This window comes from Oncorhynchus mykiss, chromosome 29, assembly GCF_057628025.1.
Source record: "Oncorhynchus mykiss isolate SJ-2025 chromosome 29, ASM5762802v1, whole genome shotgun sequence".
NCBI lineage: Eukaryota > Metazoa > Chordata > Actinopteri > Salmoniformes > Salmonidae > Oncorhynchus > Oncorhynchus mykiss.
The window spans coordinates 29,014,946-29,035,099 of record NC_143050.1 but is presented as its reverse complement, the minus strand read 5'-3'; the positions used below and the strand labels follow the sequence as shown (position 1 = coordinate 29,035,099).

At 40.8% G+C, this 20,154-nt stretch overlaps 1 protein-coding gene across 1 annotated transcript; it reads left to right on the top strand.

Annotated features, from left to right (window-relative positions):
- Positions 1–16,207: 16,207 nt before the first annotated feature.
- LOC110509753 (uncharacterized) lies at positions 16,208–17,981 on the top strand. Its single transcript, XM_021590837.3, has 2 exons — positions 16,208–16,588; positions 16,797–17,981. Exon 2 carries the CDS (start codon positions 16,911–16,913, stop codon positions 17,664–17,666), a length of 756 nt encoding a protein of 251 aa, XP_021446512.1. The 5' UTR covers positions 16,208–16,588; positions 16,797–16,910; the 3' UTR covers positions 17,667–17,981.
- The last annotated feature ends 2,173 nt before the right edge of the window (positions 17,982–20,154 follow it).

Genomic DNA, 20,154 nt, shown 5'->3' with positions numbered 1-20,154 from the left:
CTCCCTCTCTTTCCCCTGCCCCACTACAATGTTTCTCCTTTCAGGCCGTCACTGAGTCTGAGGTGTTAAAGGAGCTCCTGAAACTTAGACCCTTTCTTTTTTAAGGTTGCTGCCCCTATCATAGCCAAGCCTGTCTCTGACCTTTTGAACCTGTCTCTCCTTTCTGAGGAGTTTCCCATTGCTTGGAAGGCAGCCACGGTTCGTACTTTATTTTGCCCTGTTTATCAAAGTGTTGGAAAAACGTGTCAATAATCAACTGACTGGCGTTCTTGATGTTTATAGTATTCTCTCTGGTATGCAGTCTATTTTCCATTTTCCGGTTTTCTGTTATGTGTCACTGCAACCTTAAAGGTCTTCAATGATGTCACCATTGCCCTTGACTCTAATCAATGTTGTGCAGCTATTTTTATTGACTTGGCCAAAGCTTTTGATACGGTAGACCATTCCATTCTTGTGGGCAGGCCAAGAAGTATTGGTGTCTCTGAGGGGTCTATGGCCTGGTTTGCTAACTACTTCTCTCAAAGAGTGCAGTGTATAAAGTCAGAAAATCTGCTGTCTCAGACACTGCCTGTCACCAAGGGAGTGCCCCAAGGCTCAATCCTAGACGCCATGCTCTTCTCAATTTACATCAACAACATAGCTCAGGCAGTAGGAAGTGCTCTCATTCGTTTATATGCAGATGATACAGTCTTATACTCAGCTGGCCCCTCCCCGGATTTTGTGTTAAATGCTCTACAACAAAGCTTTCTTAGTGTACAACAAGCTTTCTCTTCCCTTAACCTTGTTCTGAACACCTCCAAAACAAAGGTAATGTGGTAAGAAGAATGCCCCTCTCCCCACAGGTGTGATTACTACCTCTGAGAGTTTAGAGCTTGATGTAGTCACCTCATACAAGTACTTGGGAGTATGGCTAGAAGGTACACTGTCCTTCTCTCAGCACATATCAAAGCTGCAGGCTAAAGTTAAATCTAGACTTGGTTTCATCTATCGTAGTTGCTCCTCTTTCACCCCAGCTGCTAAACTAACCCTGATTCAGATGACCATCCTACCCATGCTAGATTATGCAGATGTAATTTATAGATCAACAAGTAAGGGTGCTCTCGAGCAGCTAGATGTTCTTTACCATTCGGCCATCAGATTTGCCACCAATGCTCCTTTTAGGACACATCACTGCACTATATACTCCTCTGTAAACTGGTCATCTCTGTATACCCATCACAAGACCCACTGGTTGATGCTTGTTTATAAAATCCTCTTAGGCCTCACCTACCCCTATCTGAGATATCTACTGCAGCTCTCATCCTCCACATACAACACCTGTTCTGCCAGTCACATTCTGTTAAAAGTCCCCAAAGCACACACATCCCTGGGTCGCTCCTCTTTTCAGTTCGCTGCAACTAGCGACTGGAACGAGCTGCAACAAACACTCAAACTGGACAGTTTTATCTCAATCTCTTCATTCAATGACTCAATCATGGACACTCTTACTAACAGTTGTGGCTGCTTTGCATGATGTATTGTTGTCTCTACCTTCTTGCCCTTTGTGCTGTTGTCTGCACCCAACAATGTTTGTACCATGTTTTCTGCTGCTATCATGTTGTGTTGCCACCATGTTGTTGTCATGTTGTGTTGTCATTTGTTGCTGCCTTGCTATGTTGTTGTCTTAGGTCTCTCTTTATGTGGTGTCTCTCTTGTCTAGATATGTGTTTTGCCCTATGTTTATGTTTTATTTATTTATTTTTATTCCCAGCCCCCGTCCCCGCAGGAGTCCTTTTGCCTTTTGGTAGTAACTGACTTGTAACTGGTATCCAGTTACTTGCCTAGTTAAATAAACTTAAATATATATTTTTTTAATTAAAATGCAGGAGTGGCTTGTGGACAAGTCTATGAAAGTCCTTGAGTGTCCCAGCCAGAGCCCTGACTTGAAGCCGATCGAAAAACATTGGAGAGACCTGAAAATAGCTGTGCAGTGATGCTCCCCATCCATCCCGACAGAGCTTGAGAGGATCTGCAGAGAAAAATGGGACAAACTCCCCAAATACAAGTGTGCCAAGCTTGTAGTGTCATACCAAAAGAAGACTCAAGGCTTTAATAACTGCCAAAGGTGCTTCAACAAAGTGCTGAGTAAAGGGTCTGAATACCTTTGTAAAAATACATACTTCACAGAGGTTTAGATGGTACTATGATTCTCTACACTATACTTGCCTGTTTTGTCTCATAAACAAAAATTAGGTGAACTTTTCAAATTTTAGCAACCAGAACATGCCAGAACGATTTCTGCGTTGTGCATCTTTAAAAATGAAATAGAGTCACTGTTTTTATTGAAGTAATTCCAAAGGTTAGGTTTAACAGAGCAAATGAAATGTGACCATACTTTATCATTCGGAAAGTATTCCCTTGAATTTTCCCACATTTTGTTACGTTACAGCTTTATTCTAAAATGGATTCAATATTTTTTTCTTCTCATCAATCTACACAAAATACCCCATAATGACAAAGCAAAAACATGTTTTTATTTTTGGGGGCAGATTTATATATATATATTAAAAAAAGTGGAAATATCACGTTAAAAAAATGTACGATACGTATTGCAGCTGTAAGTGGATATTTCTCAACAATCATTCTCACGGCAGCACATTTGTAATATTCGGTGACAAATAACTAAGCAGGGCCGGGCTTAGTTAAAACCCTGGAAGGGAGACCAAAGGGTAGCTGTAAATAGATGACTTCTCCAGTAGGAGGTGCTACCCAGCCTATTGTTCTTTTTCTGATAGTGGATATAACGTTGAAGACGTTGATGATCCCATTATATCTTCATGGTAACCATATTTTAGCATATCACTCTCCTTTAAAAGTACAAATTCAACATATTTTATACAAGGTTTGTCTTTGCTAAAATATGGTTACCATGATGATATAATCCTGTGGTACAGTGCCTTGCGAAAGTATTCGGCCCCCTTGAACTTTGCGACCTTTTGCCACATTTCAGGCTTCAAACATAAAGATATAAAACTGTATTTTTTGTGAAGAATCAACAACAAGTGGGACACAATCATGAAGTGGAACGACATTTATTGGACATTTCAAACTTTTTTAACAAATCAAAAACTGAAAAATTGGGCGTGCAAAATATTCAGCCCCTTTACTTTCAGTGCAGCAAACTCTCTCCAGAAGTTCAGTGAGGATCTCTGAATGATCCAATGTTGACCTAAATGACTAATGATGATAAATACAATCCACTTGTGTGTAATCAAGTCTCCGTATAAATGCACCTGCACTGTGATAGTCTCAGAGGTCCGTTAAAAGCGCAGAGAGCATCATGAAGAACAAGGAACACACCAGGCAGGTCCGAGATACTGTTGTGAAGAAGTTTAAAGCCGGATTTGGATACAAAAATATTTCCCAAGCTTTAAACATCCCAAGGAGCACTGTGCAAGCGATAATATTGAAATGGAAGGAGTATCAGACCACTGCAAATCTACCAAGACCTGGCCGTCCCTCTAAACTTTCAGCTCATACAAGGAGAAAACTGATCAGAGATGCAACCAAGAGGCCCATGATCACTCTGGATGAACTGCAGAGATCTACAGCTGAGGTGGGAGACTCTGTCCATTGGACAACAATCAGTCGTATATTGCACAAATCTGGCCTTTATGGAAGAGTGTCAAGAAGAAAGCCATTTCCTAAAGATATCCATAAAAAGTGTTGTTTAAAGTTTGCCACAAGCCACCTGGGAGACACACCAAACATCTGGAAGAAGGTGCTCTGGTCAGATGAAACCAAAATTGAACTTTTTGGCAACAATGCAAAACGTTATGTTTGGCGTAAAAGCAACACAGCTCATCACACTGAACACACCATCCCCACTGTCAAACATGGTGGTGGCAGCATCATGGTTTGGGCCTGCTTTTCTTCAGCAGGGACAGGGAAGATGGTTAAAATTGATGGGAAGATGGATGGAGCCAAATACAGGACCATTCTGGAAGAAAACCTGATGGAGTCTGCAAAAGACCTGAGACTGGGACGGAGATTTGTCTTCCAACAAGACAATGATCCAAAACATAAAGCAAAATCTACAATGGAATGGTTCAAAAATAAACATATCCAGGTGTTAGAATGGTCAAGTCAAAGTCGAGACCTGAATCCAATCGAGAATCTGTGGAAAGAACTGAAAACTGCTGTTCACAAATGCTCTCCATCCAACCTCACTGAGCTTGAGCTGTTTTGCAAGGAGGAATGGGAAAAAATGTCAGTCTCTCGATGTGCAAAACTGATAGAGACATACCCCAAGCGACTTACAGCTGTAATCGCAGCAAAAGGTGGTGCTACAAAGTATTAACTTAAGGGGGCTGAATAATTTTGCACGCCCAATTTTTCAGTTTTTGATTTGTTAAAAAAGTTTGAAATATCCAATAAATGTTGTTCCACTTCATGATTGTGTCCCACTTGTTGTTGATTCTTCCCAAAAAAATACAGTTTTATATCTTTATGGTTGAAGCCTGAAATGTGGCAAAAGGTAGCAAAGTTCAAGGGGGCCGAATACTTTCGCAAGGCACTGTAGAAATTTCAACCTCATAACAACAGTTAATGACGTTTTTCAAACCCAATGTATTTGGTATGTAGATTCCCCATCACAATACGTTGACAAATTACGTTGGAACAACGTTGATTCAACCAGTTTTTGCCGAGTAGGAAATTACGTCCAAGCATCCTTTTCTCATTTATCTGTTTAATAACTTTCTTTCCCCACATGTAGGGGAAGAAATGCCACTCTAATCCCTAACACAATATCCTAGACATAGTGGACTTTTCAGAATCCAGATATAATAGAAGGAGGGAATGATATTAAAGAGATCTCTTATCGTGTAATTGTTGGTGGCAGGGGACTGTTTAGCACGAGGACTCGAGTGGAGGTTATTGCTGTCACATATATGGGCATTATATTGGCAACACACAGCCACAACAATAGCTATTTACAGACTAAAGGCCCAAGAAAAGACATGGCTAAAGAGCTTGATGGTATTTGTTCCCATTTTTGGTAATTCTAATATCAGATCTATTTATTGGCTGTATTTTATCTCCTATTATTGTGTAGAAATGTAGACATTTCAAAATGTCTTTATACTGTCAGAGTTAAAAACCTCTTAAGGATCGGGCACTTTTTTTCATACCCAAATCTAACTGCCTATAGCTTAGGACCGGAAGCAAGGATGTGCATATTCTTGACACCATTTGAAAGGAAATTTGTGGAAATGTGAAATTAATGTAAGAGAATATAACACATTAGATCTGGTAGAAGATAATACAAACAAAAAAAACATGCGTTTTCTAGATATTTTTTTCATCATCTTTGAAATGCAAGAGAAAGGCCATACATTCTGATAAGAGTCGAGGTGTAATCTGGATTTTGGCCAACAGATGGCCGCAGTTTGTGTGCAAAGTTTCAGACAGATCCAGTGAAGAATTACATGACTATACAATATTTTGTATCAAGTCTGCCAGGAGTTTCCTCAAATGTGCCGAATTGGTCAATTGATACATTTTCAAGTACATAACTATGGATAACATACAAAAATTCTATGGTAATAAAAAATGTAAGTTTACACACTCCCAGGAATGTCATACATGATGGATCATTAGCTTATTCACTAACTTTCACACATCTAGATGGCCGGGCAGGGTGGATGTGGAGCCAGAGACAGCAGTGGGATCGAACTGTAAACCTCAGTTCCTACATTTGACTATAAAAATAGATTTTATCAAACAAAACAATGCTAGATTTTATCTCTGTCACCCTCAGGATGAAAAAAATCAGAGCAAGATTACAGAATGTAAGTACATTATTAACCTTCAGAGGTGAACGCATCAAATCAGTTGCCGTGATAAAAGTGTTTTGTTGTTGTGCACTCTCCTCAAACAATAGCAAGGTATTTATTCACTGTAATAGCTACTGTTAATGGGACACTGCAGTTAGATTAACAAGAATTTAAGCTGTCTGCCCATATAGATGATGTCTATGTCCCGGAAAGTTGGCTGTTGTATACAACGTCATTCTAGTCACATTAGTGCACGTTAGCAACAAACGTCCCGGTTTAGGGACACCAATCCCGTAGTTAACCAGATAACTCAAGTAACTTTTTGTAACTTTTTTTTCTTTTGATTAATCGCATTGTCTGAAAGCGTTCAAAATACACTGAAAACATCCCAAATACATCATCTAAACAGCTAACAACAACAATGCAATGTAAAAGCAAGTTAACATTGAGGTAAAAAAAAAGTATGTTTTCTCAATTGACTTAATTTTGCTAACTGTTCATTTAGACAAAATCAAGACATAAATATTCTTGTTGTGTTTTTTGTATCTTAATTTGAACAAATTGAGAATTTGTGATAAATCGTGGTCACAGTAAATCCTGCAATAAACTCAATAAAAAATATATATTGTTTGACATCTGTCATTTATACAATGGGCGATTCATAAAACAATTGCCTTAATAGCTTTAAAGGTATCAATAGCATTGTAGTCTCTACTGTCATAATATGTGTTACCCATTCTGTTTTCTTCTTGAAAGTAGCAGCTTTCGCCTTATTACGAAGCACAGGAGCTGGAGGCCTCCATGAAGACTGGCTGTCAGGTGACAAGTGCCATTGTGCCAGCTCTGTCACCCCCTGTCCCCTCCTGCCACCATCACACCACACACACGTGTGCACACACCCTTCTCTTAGTCACATGTCAATTTAAAGCACAGTTTACCTTATAAGTATTCACCAGCTGCAACTGGTGTTTTGGTAGACATCCGAGGGGAACCATCAAATAGTCTCTTCCACTGGCTCTCACTGAGCCGGAGAGAGAGACACCGCCACTGCACACCACCAACAGTATTACCTTTATACTGCTTGAAATGCATAATCCCCAGTTGAAATTAAACTCATTCCCACAGAAAACACCCGGTCAGCAGGTTAAACACATCTCCCATGGCAGAGGCCAAAAGGGATTTCATTCCAGAGAAATTGACCATCATGGGAATTGACATGTTCTTTGGCTTGGGGGGTAAATCAGTGGGAAATATCATTCCATTGAAATTTACAATCAAAGATTGCGTCTGGGTATGCTTTAACCTGAAGTTTCATCATGACGGATACTGAAAATCCTTCAAGCAAGAAACACAGTCACTGCTCATGTACAGGGGAGAAAATAATGACATTCTACAGATGTAGGATCTTAATTTGATCACTCATTATTTTCTGAGAATTTTTCTCCCCAGCAGGAAATGCAAATGTGTAGTGTATTCAAGGTTTAGAAAGACTTCTAAAGTTTGTAGTTTCCACTTTAAAAAGTCAGGCTGGATTTGCCCTAATGAAAAATGTAGAAACCCCTATGAAAAATGTTGATTAATTATCATCAGTGGTGTAAAGTACTTAAGTAAAAATACTTTAAAGTACTACTTAATGAGTTTTTTGGGGTATATGTACTTTACTTTGTTATTTATATTTTTGACTACTTTTACTTTTACTTCACTATATTCCTTAATAAAATAATATACTTTTTAGTCAATACATTATCCCTGACACCCAAAAGTTACATTTTGCATGCATAGCAGGACAGGGAAATGGTTCACTTCACACACTTATCAAGAAAACCTCCCTGGTCATCCCTACTGCCTCTAATCTGGCAGACTCACTAAACACACATAGCTCGTTTCTAAATTATGAAATTCAAATTGTGCGGTCTGGTTTACTTAATGTAGGGAATTTGAAATGATTTATACTTATACTTTACATAATAATTCACATTTCCTGTGGCTGCAGGAGTATTTTCCTGCTGTAGCAAACTGGCTCAAATTAAGATCATACATCTGTGAAAACAAGGGAAAGGGAGAATAACGTTCTGGTAAATAATCCATCAATATAAATGTAGTACAGTTTTTTTCAATTGCTAACATGCATTGGTCAAAACTGAAGTCACATTGTCAAACCTCTTCACACAGTCAGCAAACCAGAAGTGTATGTAGACATAACTGTGAATCATTTTTCATTGCTTTCACACAAAATGCAGTCAATGACCACATTCTCCGAAATACATGAACTCTTTTCTCATTCATACTCCACCACCTGCAAAACTATATACGTATTCGCAGCACATGTTTTCAAAACTGTTAAAAACACATTCAAAACAGAATGATGGCAAATGTCGTGCATTTCTGCAGTAACTAGATTGAAACATATAGAACATCTCAGCAGAATATTTAATAATTCCAAACACAGCTGATTGCAATTTCAGCTGAAAGCCTACCCAAGTGTCCTGTTTTTAGTCTCATTACCAAACAGACAAAAGAGTACGGCTTAGGAAACATGGATCAAGGAAGAAAGGTTGGGAAAGAAGATTGGCAGGGAGAGGGAGAATGCATGGAGGACAAAGGAGAGGAAGACCAAGAGCGGGGGTCTCTGATGAGATAAGGGCCACAATTATTGACCGTGTTGTAAACCGTGGTCTCTCTTTGAGAGAGGCCGGTTAAAGGGTGCAACCAAATCTGCAGCATATTGATTGTTTTCTGTTTTTCAGTAGGATCCAAAGGTTGCCTCCCATAGGAGGGAGAGGCAGAAAATTATCAGATGTGCAGGAAAATGCCATTGTTGACATGGTAATTGGCAACAATGCAATATAACTGCGGGAAATTCGGGACAGAGTGCTGGCAGACAATATCACTTTTGGGAATGTGAATATGGTCAGCACAACGACAATTGCCAGGGTCCTAGAGAAACATAAAATTACATGAAACCCAAACCGGCTGCGCGCGTGCGCCATCGTGCATAAATTAATTTTGTCCCCCCACACCAAACGCGATCACGACACCCAGGCTAAAATATCAAAACAAACTCTGAACCAATTACATTCATTTGGGGACAGGTCGAAAAGCATTAAACATGTATGGCAATATAGCTAGCTAGCTTGCACTTGCTAGCTAATTTGCCTTATTTAGCTAGCTTGCTGTTGCTAGCTAATTTGTACTGGGATATAAACATTGAGTTGTTATTTTACCTGAAATGCTCAAGGTGCTCTACTCCGACAATTAATCCACACATAAAACGGTCAACTGAATCGTTTCTAGTCATCTCTCCTCCTTCCAGGCGTTTTCTTCTTTGAACTTATATGGTGATTGGCATCTAAACTTTAGTATTACCATGACGATAGACAACACAGTCTATCTTTCTATCACCCACATGGGTTTAACCAATGAGGAGATGGTACATGGGTATCTGCTTCTATAAACCAATGAGGAGATGGGAGAGGCAGGACTTGCGCCGCGATCTGCGTCACAAATAGAATTGACTTCGATTTTAGCCCTTGGCAACGCAGACGGTCGTTGACGCGCGCGAGCAGTGTGGGTGCAATAATTGAATAACATAGATTACTACATTTATTTTGCAACACTCGCGCACGTGACGCGAGTGGTGTAGTCAGGGTGTAAGGATGAAGCAGTTGTACACTGTACCCTTTGAGAGAAACGGTGAACGTGTGAAAGAACTCCGGTATCAATACAGTGGGGAGAACAAGTATTTGATACACTGCCAATTTTGCAGGTTTTCCTACTTACAAAGCATGTAGAGGTCTGTAATTTTATAATAGGTACACTTCAACTGTGAGAGACGGAATCTAAAACAAAAATCCATAAAATCACATTGTATGATTTTTAAGTAATTAATTTGCATTTTATTGCATGACATAAGTATTTGATCACCTACCAACCAGTAAGAATTCCGGCTCTCACAGACCTGTTAGTTTTTCTTTAAGAAGCCCTCCTGTTCTCCACTCATTACCTGTATTAACTGCACCTGTTTGAACTCATTACCTGTTTAAAAGTCACCTGTCCACACACTAAATCAAATCAAATCAAATGTATTTATATAGCCCTTCGTACATCAGCTGATATCTCAAAGTGCTGTACAGAAACCCAGCCTAAAACCCCAAACAGCAAGCAATGCAGGTGTAGAAGCACGGTGGCTAGGAAAAACTCCCTAGAAAGGCCAAAACCTAGGAAGAAACCTAGAGAGGAACCAGGCTATGTGGGGTGGCCAACCGCTCCACAATGGCCAAGACCAGAGAGCTGTGTAAGGACATCAGAGTCAAATTGTAGACCTGCACAAGGCTGGGATGGGCTACAGGACAATAGGCAAGCAGCTTGGTGAGAAGGCAACAACTGTTGGCGCAATTATTAGAAAATGGAAGAAGTTCAAGATGACGGTCAATCACCCTCGGTCTGGGGCTCCATGCAAGATCTCACCTCCTCAATGATCATGAGGAAGGTGAGGGATCAGCCCAGAACTACACGGCAGGACCTGGTCAATGACCTGAAGAGAGCTGGGACCACAGTCTCAAAGAAAACCATTAGTAACACACTACGCCGTCATGGATTAAAATCCTGCAGAGCACGCAAGGTCCAAGCCCATCTGAAGTTTGCCAATGACCATCTGGATGATCCAGAGGAGGAATGGGAGAAGGTCATGGGGTCTGATGAGACAGAAATATAGCTTTTTGGTCTCCTTCCTCAGTAAGAGCATTGAAGATGGGTCGTGGCTGGGTCTTCCAGCATGACAACAACCCGAAACACATAGGAGTGGCTCCGTAAGAAGCATCTCACGGTCCTGGAGTGGCCTAGCCAGTCTCCAGACCTGAACCCAATAGAAAATCTTTGGAGGGAGCTGAAAGTCCGTATTGCCCAGCGACAGCCCCGAAACCTGAAGGATCTGGAGAAGGTCTGTATGGAGGAGTGGTGCAGTGTGTGCAAACCTGGTCAAGAACTACAGGAAACGTATGATCTCTGTAATTGCAAACAAAGGTTTCTGTACCAAATATTAAGTTCTGCTTTTCTGATGTATCGAATACTTGCGATAAAATGCAAATTAATTACTTAAAAATCATACAATGTGATTTTCTGGATTTTTGTTTTAGATTCCGTCTCTCACAGTTGAAGTGTACCTATGATAAAAATGACAGACATGCTTTGTAAGTAGGAAAACCTGCAAAATCGGCAGTGTATCAAATACTTGTTCTCCCCACTGTATTTCCAGGTAAGATGTCTGTTCAATAACCAAACAGGGTACCTACACATAATGTAAAGTACTGTAAAACTGTGGATGTACTGTATTTTAGAGAGTAATGGAGATGGAAGCAAGGCAAACTGCACATACATTCATCTTTGTGGATGAACCTGGATTCAACCTGGCAAAAACACGCCGCAGGGGAAGAAATGTGACTGGACAGAGAGCAACCGTGGATGTCCCAGGCCAGAGTGGAGCAAACATCACAATGTGTGCAGCACTGTCCAATGATGGTTTGCTGTTACACAAACCACTCATTGGCCCCTACAATACAGAGAGGCTCATTTATTTTCTGGATGACCTACATAATTGACTTGTGCCAGCAGAAGAGAGAGAGGCAAGAATCTCCCCTACCTTCATTGTTGTGTGGGATAATGTGGCATTCCACCACTCTGCTGCAGTCACAGACTGGCTTTCTGCACATCCCAAGATGTCAGTACTATTCCTGCCTCCATACTCCCCCTTCCTAAACCCCATAGAGGAGTTTTTCTCTGCGTGGAGGTGGAAGGTTTATGACCACCATCCACATGATGTCCTTACTGGATGCCATGAATGCAGGGTGTGGAGACACTTCTGAAGACTGTCGGGGTTGGATTAGACATTCCAGAAGATACTTTCCAAGATGCTTCAGAGACGAGATAAGACGGTGGAAGTTGATGAGAACTTGTGGCCAAATGCAGGACGGAGAACTAGAACCCTCACAGTACTGTACAGTATGAGTGATTATACTATACATGTTGATGAGAACTAGAACCCTCACATTACTGTACAGTATGAGTGATTATACTATACATGTTGATGAGAACTAGAACGCTCACATTACTGTACAGTATGAGTGTAATACTATACATGTTGATAAGGACTAGAACCCTCACAGTACTGTACAGTATGAGTGATTATGCTATACATGTTGATGAAAACTAGAACCCTCACAGTACTGTACAGTATGAGTGATTATATTATACATGTTGATGAGAACTAGAACGCTCACATTACTGTACAGTATGAGTGTTATACTATACATGTTGATAAGGACTAGAACCCTCACAGTACTGTACAGTATGAGTGATTATACTATACATGTTGATGAGAACTAGAACCCTCACAGTACTGTACGGTATGCGTGATTATACTATACATGTTGATAAGGACTAGAACCCTCACAGTACTGCACAGTATGAGTGATTAGACTATACATGTTGATGAGAACTAGAACCCTCACATTACTGTACAGTATGAGTGATTATACTATACATGTTTATGAGAACTAGAACCCTCACATTACTGTACAGTATGAGTGATTATACTATACATGTTGATGAGAACTAGAACCCTCACAGTACTGTACAGTATGAGTGTTATACTATACATGTCGATAAGGACTAGAACCCTCACAGTACTGTACAGTATGAGTGTTTTTTTTGTAATTATTATTGCCGCCATGGAATTTCAGGATTTTTTTTTTAGTTTCAACTTCTTATTTTTCACAGATAAATTACTATATGCAAAGATATAGAACAAATAAAGGCTATTGAAGCAAATTGCTGTTTTTCTGATTCATTCTTGTTCCATATACTTTAGTACCGTCAATAACGCGAAAAGGTGTTATTCTTATTCTATAATGAAATGCTGATTTATGTGAAATCATTCAAACTTCAAAGAAAAGTCCATAATTTATGTAATGCTCCCTGTTTGTGTGTTTAAGTCAGTGTGTTATGAATGACAATGTATGCTTTCTGAGTAAGAATTGTTGCCAGTGTTATGGTTGAACAAGTTTATTTGGAGACCTGTATGAAGTGTTTTGGTGCTTTGAGTGAGATCAACTGTTTGGCCAGATGCATGTTGATAATGCAGACTCGGTATTGACTGATGCTTGTAAGCAATTGAAAAAAACGAATGAGTTTCTAGTGATGAATAACACAGATATTTTCCATCTGAGCATGTGCGCTGTGGCTCTGAGAGGCCTAGGGTAATTGGGAGGCTGAAGTAGACTTGTTGATTGCTTTATTTCCTGTGTGTGTCTGAAGGTGGCTCCACAGTTAACACCAACCATCTAGACACTGGTGGTGTGCTGTGGTCTCTCTCTCTCTCTCTCTCTCTCTCTCTCTCTCTCTCTCTCTCTCTCTCTCTCTCTCTCTCTCTCTCTCTCTCTCTCTCTCTCTCTCACTGAGTTTCCCTCAGCTGTACTGTGTGTGTGTGTGTGTGTGTGTGTGTGTGTGTGTGTGTGTGTGTGTGGTGTACACTCTCAGAAAAAAGGGTACGGTTAGGGTACAGTGTTCCTTGGGGTACAAAAATAAAATATACTCTACACATAATTTACCTTCAGAGGTACACTTATGATCTCACATGGTACTGTTATGTAGGCCAGAGATCACGTTAGTCATTTTATGTGTGGGAGTGAGCTTGGGCGATGTCAGATTTTTTTTAAGCAGCGCACCTTTTGGTAACACTATACTTTAACGTTTCATGCGTTCCAAGACTCCCAAATAGCAACACACACAAGCAGATGTTTTCTTGTTTTCATTTTGTGGTGAAAGCTAAGAAGAATCAAGTTCTTGTCGTCTTCCCTTGCTAGCTAGTTGAGGGGTATACTCCAAAGCAGGAAAAATTTGTTAGCCAGCTAACTTGCCTAAATATTCTGAAACAACTGTTTTATTCTTCAGCAAGATATGCTTGAGATGGGAATAGTCTAATTGAGTCAACAACCAAAAACGCATATCAAAGTTTAGCTTTCTTCATGAACCTGAAATTCTGTAGTTTTTTTGTTTTGTTATCAAAGTTAGCTGGCTTACTCAATGTTACTTGTTGTTTATCAAAGTTAGCTGGCCTATTCAATGTTACTGATTCGTAGTATAGGCTATCCCTCTGGATAAACATAGCCTGCAAGCTAGCCTTTTAGCTTCCCACATCTCCATGTGAAATAATCAGATTGATAATGAAATTATTTGCCCTGGCAAATATTCTTATACTTCCAAGTGTAACCTACATTATCCCAGTTTGATATGCTGCTTGAATGTATTCGCTCCCATAACAGCTAAAAATAGATTGCAATGATTTTTCCTGGCAGAGAAAAAAGCACATGGCTACAACTGTTTTTACTTTTTCAAAATAGCCTAGAATCATCACTTCTTAACAAGATACCTTTTGGGAGATTCTAATAAGGCTACAATGTTGTTTGGTTTGTTGTTTGAACAGTTGCTGAGATTATATCTGGTTATAAATGCAAAATAGGCTGATTTATTTGATGCAGTAGTCGAATGCCGACAGCGGCAGACTGGGACCAAAAGTCAGCCCTGGCATTTCTAATGTACCAACCAACTTTTTTCCTTGAGGCTCGCATACCGAACCATTTCTTTCCTTGAGGCCCGCATACCGAACCATTTCTTTCCTTGAGGCCCGCATACCGAACCATTTCTTTCCTTGAGGCCCGCATACCGAACCATTTCTTTCCTTGAGGCCCGAACACCGAACCATTTCTGTCCTTGAGGCCCCCGCACCAGACCATTATTTTCTTTGAGGCCCCATTATTAGCCAGATAATGATCCATTTGTGCAACAGAAAAAACAAGTTAGACAGGTCCACTGGGCTAAAAGTGGCCAATCCACTCCTGAATGCCAAGCTAAACCAAGACAGGGCAATCTTGAAGTTGTGATTTTTAAGTTGATTGGTGACAACAACATAATTGACATGTGTGACTCGTTTCAGGAAACTAGGCGTATGTCACACTTCACTAGTTCACAGGAGAGGCATTTGAATGTAAACATTTATTTATTGATCAAAATGCGTTTTTTGGCAGAAATACCTTCTGGAACATGAGAACATTCATGTGCCTTAACATCAGTATTCAAAACACTCTTCCTTAACCACGTCTCAGTAATGACCAACACATCTGGATTGGAGGTGTGAACCCACACTTTCAATTTATTCATTTTAGGTAATAAGCTTCTTGTGTTAACGTGCAGAAAACCCTGGCTTTTACTACAGCAGAAATCAGTGAAGCAGATAGTGTACCAGTCAGAATTGGGGCTAGCAACAGTAGATGGGCTAGGGTGTACATGCACATTTCCAGATATCATCAACAGTAATACAATCAAGGCATCTGAATGTGCATCAGATGGCAACAAGATCATATTATACTGCAATTTCATCAGGTAGCATGAATACAAAGCCGGCAAGAGGTGGTTAGGGTCGTTGTCCTGTTGGAAGGTGAATGGTGCCAGGTTCCTCCAGACGTGACACTTGGCCTTCAGGCCAAAGAGTTCAATCTTGGTTTCATCAGAGAATCTTGTTTCTCATGTTCTTTAGGTGCCTTTTGGCAAACTTCAAGCGGACTGTCATGTGCCTTTTTGAGTGTGGCTTCCGTCAGGTCACTCTACCATAAAGGCCTGATTGGTGGAGTGCTGCAGAGAAGGTTGACAGAGTTCCACTCCTATCAGTTAAAAACATGCAGAAGCATCTCCAGTGGGCACGTGATCACCAACACTGGACAATATATAGTCTGTAGAGAATTTACAGATGGACTATCCAAATAAAGTGTTACCTTATTTTATACTTATCCCCCAGCCTCCCCACCCATTCTTCACTTGACTTGTCTCCGCTTTTGACTTTGCCCACATTAATCACTGTTATGACTACTGATAAGAGGCTTTTCTTCAGAGGGAGCATATGTTTAAAGTAATGGTTCAATTCATTATGATATGTTATTGTCTCACCTAGCTATTTTAAGATTAATGCACTAATTGTAAGTCACTCTGGTTAAGAGTGTCTGCTGAATTACTTAAATGTCAAATGTAATGTTCATAAGTGGGATTAGTGTTGGCTTGAATGGTCCACTGAACAATAGCTCATTCTTTTTTTTTTTCATTAGATGAAATGAAGGTCTCTGCTAAGTTATTAAGCTTAGTGTGTGTGTGTGTGTGTGTGAGAGAGAGAGACTAAAGTGCTCTGACCTTCTCCCCATTTACACATTTTCTCAGGCTCCCAGTGACATCCTTTACCAGTTTCCTGTATCCATGGTGACGGGGAGATTTGTCCAATCAACAGTCAGTATTGTGTTGTGGGGAAATGCAGTGTTTCCTGTTTTTCCCACCATCTTCTTCCCATTGGTGTAGGGTGGATTTCTTTGTTTGTGACCTGGAAAGCTACAGAGAGTTCTTACAGAGCGTCACATATCTAGGATAATCCATTGCTTATACATTTTTTCATTTAACTCTAAGATGTAAATATTGTGTTTTGTCTGTTCCTGGAGGCTGTTGCCATAGCGATAACCAAAATATACTTTTTTTTTACTAGTTTCCTGTATCCATGGTGACGGGGAGTTTGGTCCAATCGACTGTTGGTATTGTGTGGTGGGGAAATGCAGTGTTTCCTGCTTTTCAAAAGGGTTTCCTTCCATTGGTACAGGGTGGAATTCTTTGTTTGTGTCCTGGAAAGCTACAGTGTCCTTACGGTCTTATGGAGTATCTTTGGCCAGAACCTTAAATAAGAAGTAAGTAACATTTTCCTGATTAACACACTTTTTTGGGGTGAATCCAAGCTTTTAACGCTGCACAGTTGACTCAGTTCGGCTGAATGTTAGATTTTTTATTTGAGTCTGTTGGTCAGTTGTATGCAATGTATACTTTTTAATTTTGGCATTTGAAATTCTGTTTTTTTAACTTAAAAATTGCTAAATCCTTCATCTTTGTGTTTTAAAGTTTGAGACAACATGAAGCCTTTTCAAGCAAACTGCTTTGACGCTCAGTGCTGCCTCCATCCGTCACTACCAACAGTCCTTGAGTAACAGACATTACACCACCCCTCTGGTGACCATGCAGAGGCCACAGGTTACTGGTGGCACCCCGCTACAGATCCCACCACAGCCTGTACCCAAGAACAGGCACCCCATCCTCCTGTACTCCATCCAACCCTTACTGAGGGAGACAGTTATCAGTAAGGAAGGCCACCCCCATCCCCAGCCTGACTCCCCCCAGACCTGTGGCACTCAAGGCGCAGGCCAGAGCTGCTGGAGCCTGGATGTGAGAGTGGCCGTGCTGCTGGTGATCGTGGCTGGAGCTCTGATACTGATCCTGCTCTACAGACTCCTCCAGCTGAGGCACAGACTGAGGCTGGCCCAGGCTCGACATGCCCTGGAGTACTACAGTTTCTACCACACCGCTACCTACACCCTCAAGGACCCCAGGCTGCCCCGGATACTGCCCACGAATGGAGATGCTATAGAGGTCACCCCTGTGGCCAACCCTGTGGCCCCTATTGTTGTCACCCCAGTACCACCTCCACCGGTCTCCCCACCACCCACTCTTCCCCTCCCTCCACCCCCCATCTTGTCTCTACCCCCTCGCCTACCTCCCCCTCCTCTACTGCCTCCACCCCTTCTCCCACTCTCTTCCTCACTCTCTCTCCCTCTGCCCCTGCCCATCATCCACACCACCCCACCCAGCCCTCACCAGTCCTGGGGCGCCAGCTCGGATGCAGAGGTGTACTCTCGGATCGGAGCGTTCAGACCATCCAGGCTGTCCAGCCTCAGCCACTCACAGGTCATCCTGTTTGAACATTCCTCTCTCTGACATCTTCTCTGGATATTCCACATTAAGAGCATTCCGCTTTGTGGCTGCTTCTATCACTGCTGTGAGAATTCTATAACCTATTTTAATGTTCTGAATTTCAGATTTGTGTGTGGGTGTTCTCCCTTGTGATGAGTTCTTCGAGGATCATGAAAGGGATTCTTTTGAGTTCACTGTTTTATTATCCACTCACTGTTGAGTGCATAGGCTTTGAAATTTCCTGTAGCTGAATTGCAAATGTCCATTTTATGGTCCTATTAAAGTCACAAAGAATTTAAAATGGTTGCCCTGATAAAATACATTTTTCCTAATCTAAAACCATGTTTATTATGTTGTTTGTCTTGAGACATATCCCATTTCTCCCACAATCACAATAACTGACCTCACTGTTTCCTTTGATTGGCGGAAGACATTTCCTCTGGCGCTTTTCCATCACTGGGTCTCTCCCTATCTCACTCGCTCCCTATGTTTCCTCCCCCTCTCCATAATACTTACTGTACTCTCTCTCTCTCTCTCTCTCTCTCTCTCTCTCTCCCTCTCTCTCTCTCTCTCTCCTTGCAGTCTGAAGGCATGATTGTTTAATGAAATGTTTTATTTTATTGTAATTGTAAGAAAAAGTGTATATTTTAAAGCAGAACAGCTTAACAGTATATATTGCCAACATAATACATGTTTATGTCTGTTAAGTAATGTAAATAGATTAGATCTGTTCATCACCCTCTATAGAGGATTTATGACCTTGTTGACAGACTTCTGCTCTTGGTTCTTACAAAGGTTTTTTGTAAGTTTCCACCATGCCTGAAGATTTATTCACCTTCAATAATTAATAACATTTTATTTCCCCAACTGGTCCTTCATGCATAGTTGATTCATGGGTTGTTATTTGTTTAATAAAGTAGAAGAGCAGGGTGAAACCTAAGACCTCATTTGATCCAATCCCGTGGGTGACTGTTTATCCCTGGCCATCTCTAACTTTGTTTGCAGGACTGTTATCTGACTTGTCTACTTGCTGAAAGCATGTTAACACACTACACACATGGGCAGCGTCATAACCAGTCAATGGGTTCTGTGTGGAATGAGATTGATACTGTTATAGAATCTGGACATTGGGCACAGTCAACCACATACCAGATGAGTGAGAAGCGAGGCCTTTCTGAAAAGGGATTCAATTGTAAATGTCCTTGATCATTGTGTGGATCCCTGCTTCTGCACTGCATTACCTACATATCAAAATAATCCCATTCAGATAACTTTTTTCTAGTTATGGTTCTCCTTTTCACAGAGTTTCGATGAAAGTAGCTCAGGTTCAGTAAAGGTCAGGTGCTTTTATTGTAAAACTAGCCACCATGCTGTATATGTATCCTTTGCTGTCCAATGTATGACTTTCTGCCACCAAAACCCTTGAGTTAGGAATGCTGCGTACTTGCTTCTGTCTCTGCTTGGCATTTTGCCAAATTTGTGAACATTTGTGAAGAAATCGTGTTATTAATATTGCCCTCAGAGCCTCAGTGTCCAAAAGAGTCCTCAAACCAGGCAATTAATATTGGTCAGTTTTTAACAAAGTCCCTCTAGAGATTAAAACAACCACAAAATGAATAAAAGGAAGCGTAATATTTGGTTGTGCAAAACATGCTCCGTGATGGGAGTAAACTCAGTGGGCCAAACAATGTCTTATAAACAGACGGACAGCATACTGTATGAGTATGCACAATTAATTACTATTCACCATTATTTTACCAGGTAAGTTGACTGAGAACACATTCTCATTTACAGCAACAATCTGAGGAATCGTTACAGGGGAGAGGAGGGGGGATGAATGAGCCAATGTAAACTGTGGATGATTAGGTGGCTATGATGGTATGAGGGCCAGATTGGGAATTTAGCCAGGACACCAGGGTTAACACCCCTACTCTTACGATTAATTAATTGGGGAGGACGGGCTTGTGTTAATGACTGTAGCGGAATCAATGGAATGGTACTAAATACATCAAACACATGCTTTCCAGGTGTTTAATGCCATTCCATTTGCTTAGTTCCAGCCATTATTATGAGCAAAGGGCACGCTTTGGTTCGGCTGGCGCTGAGCCTACCTCGTGTGCTTGCATACTCTAATAAAGTGTACCTGCTTACTCCCTTAAAATACCTTCGCTTGAAAATCAGGAAAAAGCAGCAATAGTATTGTTTGTCCATCTTGAAATGCTGTAGCTAGTATACTGCCTCAAAATAGTCTAAATTAATCTAAAATAACTCATTAATGTTGACGTTTTTGCCAAGGAGATCTTAGTCGCATAAAATCTAACTAAGCAGCCTGGTCTCATAGAGTAGACGTAACATAGTAAACGTCAATCCGGAACAGTCAAGCTAGTGTGATATTTTACATTTGGTAAGGTTACACAAGACAGAAGGTTACTTAAAACCTCTTAGGGATCCCTAAACGCCCACTCCCGCTTGAATCCCGGTAACGGGATTGATTTGACAACATCCAGTGAAA